Consider the following 8104-nt stretch of genomic DNA (forward strand, 5'->3'; position numbering starts at 1 on the left):
TGTATAATGGTTTGTGGACCAGTGTATAATGGTTTGTGGACCAGTGTGTAATGGTTTGTGGACCAGTGTGTAATGTGCCGTATGCGGTACACTGGTTGACTTTTTTTTCAGCATATGTATGCTCCCTAAAAGCTGACTGAACAGTTTCACTCTCCTTCTCTCTCAGCAAGCTCAGCTGGTGATTGAGCAGCACTTGTCCATCCTGGATACCGAGGACTGGGGCAATGGGCTGCTGTGTGCTGGTGTTTGGCCTGATGGCCTCCCCTCAGCTCTTCTCTCCACAGAGGATTCCTGCTTCTCCTCTGTCCTTCGAGATGGACAGGTCCTCTTGTTTTGCCTCAACTCTCTTAGCCTGCAGGGCAACCGGTAAGACACACAAAAAGTCTTCAGTAGATAGTTGATACACGAACACGTTGATTAAAACCATTCCATTTCTTCAGTAGTTATGGCCTGGTGCTTGAAGGCAGAAAAGGTTATACATCTCAAATGTGACAGCCTTTGTAGCTCTTAGATTGATTAGACTGTCTTACATTTGGTTTGAGTCTAATCTCCTTAATGACAGTTATGTCATTAAGGAGATCCTCCTTAAAGAGTTCCTCCAGGACCAGGGTTCCTAACCCTGGTCCTGGAGGAACACAATCCTGCATGTTTTAGTTATCTCCCTACTTTGACACACCTGATTTATTTTAAATAAAAATTCCATGCCAATCTTGTGACTCATCCATCAATAAGCCAATTGTGTGTCATGTCCAATCTTATTTTGAAAAACCGTGATAGAGCGAATCTGCAAAAAATGAACCGTAAAGTAGCGCGGGACTAGTACATCCAGTGATTATGTCTTGAAGTTTTCATTAGTATTCATCCAGGGATTGGAGAGAAATTTTGCTAATGGACAGTTGCACACAGAGACAGGTTGTTACTACAACGCTAAGTTTAGTTAGCTTAGCATCTGCTTTCTGATCATCCGTATTACAAAATGGGGCTCTCACAGTCAGAATGCCAACATTTTAGTTATTTTTTTATACTTTGGTAAAATATATATTTAAAAATATATATTTTTTATCTTAATGTGTGGCTTTAGATATTTGTGATGACACACACTTTCTTCATACAGGAATCGTCCCTTGGTCCTGAAGGACCTTCAGCGGGCCTTGCAGAGCAGCGGTGTACTGGAGGACCTGGTGTTTCCTGAAGCAGTGGTGGCTCCAGAGGACAAAGACGCTCTGAGACTTGTCCCCACGGCCGTGAGACTGGTGACAGAGAGAGCCTCTCATGGAGACTGGATCCTACGCACCAACTGGCTCTCACATCTGGTGAAGAGTCACAAATATGCACCTGGTCTGTTGCACTAGTTATAATGACACATTTGGGTTTACAGACCTTTAACCCAGCACTAAACAAAATAATATAAAACATGTATGTGTGTGTGTGTGTGTATATATATATGTGTTTGTTTCAGATACAGCTCTGGTCCATATGGAGGCAGGAAACAGTGCTTTATCGGCAGTGTTCGGTAGCAAACTCTCCACTAAAGGAAAGTCACTCACAGCGTTGCTCCAGCCTCAAAGCTCAGGTAAATGTTCTGTTGACTCTTGATGGAACCAGTGGGGGGAAGGGGGTTTAAAACTTCACTATAACTTATATAAAGAGTGAAGAGTGGAGGCAACATGTAACTCCATCAGACACTGTTGTTACATACAGCTGCATTTCACAAGTGGGTGTTAATGGAGATCAAAATAAATAAAGGCCCAGCATTCCTTGAAGGAATCCATATCACCTGCCACCTTTCATGCCAAGGTTACAACAAAGATAGGTACCAGACATTGGTCTTCACACTGAGGTATGAACCAAACTGTGACCTACACACCGAGGTATGTAGCAAGCTATGAATCTCTTGTCAAAGCGTGTATCAATTCAACTTGGCTTGCTTATATAGCGCCTATTTAAAACAAAAATCATCTCAGCACACTACATAAAATGCCAATCTGTAAAAGTTACTTTTCTAAGAAAGCCAGCAGACTGTGTCAGATCTTCACTTGAGTGCAATTTCCTATCCTGAGCAGCACGTCGGCAACAGTGGAAAGAAACGATGCCCTTTTAACAGGAAGAGACATCCAGCAGAACCAGGCTCAGGACAGGCATCCATCGGCCTCAACTAGCTGGAGCTAGAGAGGACAGGAAAGAGACACAAACACAGTAAAAACATTTAGAGTAGAGCGAGTAAAGACAACTGGCGAATCTCTCAGGAACTGTGGTAGGGCTGCACAACATTAGAAAAGCTTGAAATGTGCAGTGTATTCCAATGACTATATTCGTTGAGACAAATACACATTTCTCCACTCTTCACTTTCTCTTCTGCCATCACGATCATCTAAATCAGGTGTGGACATAAAAGCCAGTGAACGTTTGTTGGAGTGACCAAAATTATGATTAGTGTGCAGAACGTAAAAGCATGATATTGTAATTTCTGGACTATTGAGCACACCTGAATATAAGCCGCGTCCACTAAATTTGAAATAAATAAATAAATTTGTACATACCAGTATATAGGCCGCACTTGTGTATAAGTCGTGGGTGTCCACATTGTAACATGAGATATTTACACAGAAATATTTTTTAAACTTTTAATTAAATATGTACCAGTGACACACAAATACGTGCAGTAAAGGTTTTTTTTCTGAACAGTGCCTGTAACACAGCTGTTTAAAATATACTGTAGCCTACCAGGAAGTCTGATCGCTATCTTCATCTTTCTCCTGCGCACTACGCCCCCCGCCCTGAACGCACAATGGTGAAGGGAGGAGAGAACAGGAGAATGGGAGGGACCAATGTTTCATTAGTCCACTGTGACCTGTTCTGTAATGTCATTGGTCAGATTTTTTTTTTTTTTTAACCTTTATTTATACAGGTAGTCTCATTAAATCATGACCCTCTTATTGAAGTATGAACCAAAACAGGACTTATGTGTACTGCTACATCCTTAATGAGTACATCAGTATGTTTTATGTGCCTTCACTATAAACAGACATTTAAGGACAAAAGTGAATTTACTGACATTAAAATAATACTGCCCATTAATATTCATATATATTTAGGATAATGTTTCTAATGGTCTTTCTTCCCTAACTGTATTTTTTGGGTTTTGATGGCTTGTATTTGTTTTGGGAAAGACTATCTGTGATATTGTCTTGTGACGTTGTTTGCCTTCGATTACAACTTGATGCATTTGATATTGGCAGATGAATTCAGGGTCATGTGGGATATGCGCTGGAACAAACAGTACCTGGATATTTTAGCAAGCAAGTGCAACTTTGAGAATGAAGAGCAGTACGTGGAGTTCCTGGAATCCATGAACGCAGTCGCCAACAGGTAGGAGAACTTCTGTTTATTTAGAGTCTGCAGAAGATCAGTTTGCAAGGACCTCTGTGTAAGACCACGTTTATTCAGTTATTTCAGTTTTTTAAATTTCAGTTCTGTTATTTTAATTTAAGCATGTTACGGGGTTTGGTAGCTTTGTTTCCTGTGGGATGAAGCTGTTCTGCGTCATGGTTGTTTGGACTCACTGGATGACAGTAGATTAAACATTGTTCACGAGGTGTGAGAGAGTTCACACACACAGGTGACCTTCTTTTTGTACTTTTCTTTGAAAATGGTCTACAAAAAAGGGAGAGAAACCTTCATGGCTCTCTCACACATTCTTACCACATGCTGTTAATTATATGGCAGTTTTCATACCAAGATGTGATGCAGCACCTCAGGACATGTTCACTGGTGGCTTGGTAAAAAGTTGGAGAGTAACTTTGACAAACTTCAGCCTCCTGAGAAGGTTTAGCTTCAGCTGAGTTGTTTTGCTCAGGTGTGTGCCCCATAATTGGGTTTGTCGAGTCGTGGAAGCAGGAAGTCCAGGAGGACGGGCCCAGACCTCCCTCTCCCTAGTGACACTTTCCAGCTCCTTCTGTTGATCCCAGTGTTGTCCCAGGCTGGAGAGAACGCATAATCCCATCAGTGGGTTCTGCCTCAGAAGAGACTTTCAGGTTGTTTTCACACCAGATAGTCCAGTAGACTCGGTTCGGTTTGGGACAAATATTCATGACATTTTGTTTACATTTGAGCTGGTGCGTTTGCATTCACTCTGCACTGTGCAGTCGAGTCAAACTGTTGAACCAACCTGTTCCCCGACTCGCCTGTGGGGGCGCTGCACCAAAAACTACTGAAAGAAACAACACAAAAACCTTTGAAGACACTTCTTCTTCTTCTTCTTCTTCTTCTTCTTCTTCTTCTTCTTCTTCTTCTTCTTCTTCTTCTGGAAATTAAAACGGAGTGGCATCAAATTTTAGCAGTTTTAGGAGTTATATTTTGTCATTTTTCATAAATGGACTCTGCATGAGCGGAAGATGAGGCAGAAAACCATGGAGAATATTGTTTTTCACACAAGTCAGCTGACGGCTCAATATGTGGTAAGAGAAATGCGTGTTTGTTTGCCCTGCGCTGTTCTCCACTTCTTGCTTCAAACTCCCTCTGTTCTTCTCCACAGTGGAACTCCTCCACACTTGAATGTCTTGCATCAAAAACATTTAGGTTTACTTCATTCCCTGTTCAATTCCAGTCCAGAAAACACTCATCTCAAAAACTACAAACATTTACTATTCAAATCCTTCAGTGACGGGGACACACCGCTTGTTTTTTCTTTTGTTTTGTTTACTCTTTTGTTTTGTATGTCGGCTGTACGTTCCCTGTTGCTTGGTCAAGCTTTGTTCTTGTAAAGGTTATAAAATCCTCTGATCTGAAGACGGCATGCCCAGCTCTCAACTTTCTCTAGACTTGTTCTGATATCATCTGGTTTTAACTGGTCCAAATGGTGAAGTTTTGATGACTCTGCACTTATCTACTCAGCTGCTGACAGATTCAGACAAATGCTGAGTCAGTGTCAGTGTTAGATGTTGTTCTTGTTGTGAACAGGATTCTATTCAAAGTTTGAGATAAAGTGCTGGTTTTTGTTTTGTGTGCTAGGACTGTGTTGAAGATGGACAGAGAGGAGAGGGCTGTCCTCTGCTCTCATGCTCTCAACATGGCCGCTCCGAGCTCTGCTCTGAGAACAGCTACAGCCTTCAGGAAAGGTACACACTCTTTGGCTCCCAACTTCCTACATCCACATGTGTGTTTTAACTAAAATCATTCCTCCTCTCTGTACAGGAGCTGTAGACATCAGTCAGCTACCGCATCCTGTCCTGATGCACCTGCTGACCTTCTTTGACCTTTGGGATGCGTTTGTTCTTCAGGCAGTGCAGACTGAAGGCCCCCATGTTTCAGACGCCATCCTGTTTGAGGTCAGGACTTTTTCTTAATCCTTCTTTGTTTACTGTTTGTTTACTGTTTACCTTGGATCAGTTACTGTTGTCATTAGTGGTGTCCTGATACCAGCATCAAGTACTCATACTTGTACTCATAAAAACACCCAGATGCTTCAAACTGATACCACTTTCAGTGATGTCACTTCTTATTCTAATTTTAATAAACACAGAAAAATGTCTAGAGATAGTTTAATATGAACACAGTTCATGTTAACATGGCAGATTGTTCACTGTTCTTAATAAAATAAATGTTTCTAAAATCATTGTGTAATTTTTAAGTATTAACTCTTTATCTAAAAAAGTTAAATCTAGTCCTCTAGACATTCAAAACACAAAACAAAGCAAAACAACAAAAAAATGTAGAAACGGTTCCTCTTTCATCCAAAAGACTTCCTCAGTCTGAGGTGATGTTTTCAGCTCAGAACTTTGTGGTTGCACCAAGTACAATTCCTTTGGTGGAGATGATCACAGCCACAGAATCAGCCATCCGCAACAACAAAATGAAAGAGGCTGAAGCAGAACAGCTCAGAATCAAAGTTTCATCCTGCATTAGCAATGCCAAACCACCACCTTCCAACATCAGTAGAGAGGAGAGGGACGCACTCACCACTCTTAGCAAGGACAAAAACATCATCATTCTCCCAGCAGACAAAGGAAGGTGCACAGTGATTTTGAACCAGAAAGACTATCACGAGAAAGTTATGACACTCCTTAGTGACTTAAACACATATGAACCTCTGAAAAGAGATCCAGGAAGTGGTTACAAGAAGAAGTTGATAGACTGCCTGAAAATTTTGGAGCAGGACAAGGCTATTGACCGTTTTCTGTACCACAGACTGTACCCAGGGGAGGCCACACCTAGTCTGTATGGTTTACCTAAAATCCACAAACAAGGTGTACCTTTAAGACCAATTGTTAGTATGATTAACTCTGTCACTTACAATGTTTCCAAATATCTGGCATCTGTACTCATCCCTTTAGTTGGCAGCTCAGAACATCACATACAGAACACCATGGACTTTGTGGATAAGGTGAGGGATGTCATCATGGAGACTGATGAAACAATGGTCTCTTTTGATGTCACATCACTCTTTACATGCATTCCTGTTGATGATGCAGTAGAGTTGGTCAGTTTAAGATTAAAATCAGACACCACTCTGAGCAGCAGGACCACGCTTTCCACAGAACAACTGTGTCAACTCTTGAAACTGTGCCTGCAGTCAACCTACTTCACATATGGGGAGCAATATTATAGGCAGAAACATGGGTGTGTTATGGGGTCTCCAGTTTCTCCTATTGTTGCCAACCTGTACATGGAGGAGGTAGAAAAGAGAGCCTTGACGTCCTTTTCAGGGACACCACCAAGTCATTGGTTCAGGTATGTTGACGACACCTGGGTTCAAATCAAATCTCAGGAAGTCCAACATTTTACTGACCACATCAACTCTGTGGATAAATACATCAAGTTCACACGAGAAGATGTAAAAAATGGCAGGTTGGCTTTCTTGGACTGTGAGGTCTCAGTCTCTGATAGAGGACATTTGCAAACTGAGGTGTACCGCAAACCCACCCACACAGACCAGTATTTGCAGTTTGACTCCCATCACCCTTTGGAGCACAAGTTAGGAGTCATCAGGACTCTGTATCACAGAGCAGACAACGTCCCCACTAGCTCAGGAGCCAGGCAGAAGGAGAAATCCCACACAAGACAGGCTCTAGAGCAATGTGGATATCCTAACTGGGCCTTCCTGAAAGCAGAGAAGAAACCCAAACAGGACTCCAGTCAGCCATCAGGTGAAAAGGAGGAACCCAGACCAGTGGTAATTCCATATGTTGAGGGAGTATCAGAGAAACTGAGACGTTTATTTTCTAAACACAATGTCCCAGTGGCTTTTAAACCCCAAAATACATTACGGCAAAGACTGGTTCATCCCAAAGATCCAGTCCCCCGGCACAAACAGAGTAATGTTGTGTATGCTGTTCAGTGTCAGGAGGGCTGTGATCAGTCTTACATCAGGGAAACTAAACAGCCACTGGCCAAAAGGATGGCCCAGGACAGAAGATCAACATCATCAGGCCAGGACTCTGTGGTCTACACTCATCTCCAGGCCAGCGGTCACTCTTTCAGGGATGAAGATGTGCACATCCTGGATAGAGAGGAACGATGGTTTGAGAGAGGAGTAAAGGAGGCCATCTTTGTGAAAAGAAATCGTCCATCATTAAACAGGGGTGGAGGCCTCCGGGTTCAACTGTCCCCCTCTTACAATGCTGTGATTGCTAGTATCACTCAGCCCTCTGTGAGTAGTAAACAGCCATCAGTGTGCTAATGATCCATTAATGGTCCTTCTTGAGCATGTGATCAGCTGGTTTTGGTTGTCAGCAGCAAAACTGGTTGATCCACTCTGAGAAGGTGCTATTTAAGAGACTGAGCTGAATACAGCACCTCAGACTGAGGAAGTCTTTCGGATGAAAGACAAAACATTTCTACATTTTTTTGTTTTGCTTTGTTTTGTTTTTTGAATGTCCAGAGGACCAGATTGAACTTTTTTAGATTTTTCTACCTGGATTATTGAGCATGCATCAGGATATTAACTCTTTAACTATTCTGTATTGGCAAGTATCCAAACTGAAGTAGCGTACTTGTACTGGGTCTGAAAAAACTAGTATTGGGACACCCCTAGTTGTCATGACAGCTACTTTAGTTACATATATATATATATATATATATATATATATATATATATATATATATA

At 41.8% G+C, this 8104-nt stretch overlaps 1 protein-coding gene across 1 annotated transcript in view; it reads left to right on the plus strand.

Annotated features, from left to right (window-relative positions):
- LOC119417837 (midasin) overlaps window positions 1–5345 on the plus strand; it is a 15615-nt gene extending 10270 nt beyond the window's left edge. Inside the window, exons 7-12 of the mRNA XM_037685092.1 lie at window positions 167–366; window positions 1115–1338; window positions 1460–1573; window positions 3240–3369; window positions 5011–5117; window positions 5194–5345. Coding sequence (XP_037541020.1) covers window positions 167–366; window positions 1115–1338; window positions 1460–1573; window positions 3240–3369; window positions 5011–5117; window positions 5194–5345 — 927 coding nt within the window. The remainder of the gene's footprint in view (window positions 1–166; window positions 367–1114; window positions 1339–1459; window positions 1574–3239; window positions 3370–5010; window positions 5118–5193) is intronic.
- The last annotated feature ends 2759 nt before the right edge of the window (window positions 5346–8104 follow it).

The sequence above is a fragment of the Nematolebias whitei genome, chromosome 12 (genome assembly GCF_014905685.2).
Source record: "Nematolebias whitei isolate Nwh7 chromosome 12, NemWhi1, whole genome shotgun sequence".
NCBI lineage: Eukaryota > Metazoa > Chordata > Actinopteri > Cyprinodontiformes > Rivulidae > Nematolebias > Nematolebias whitei.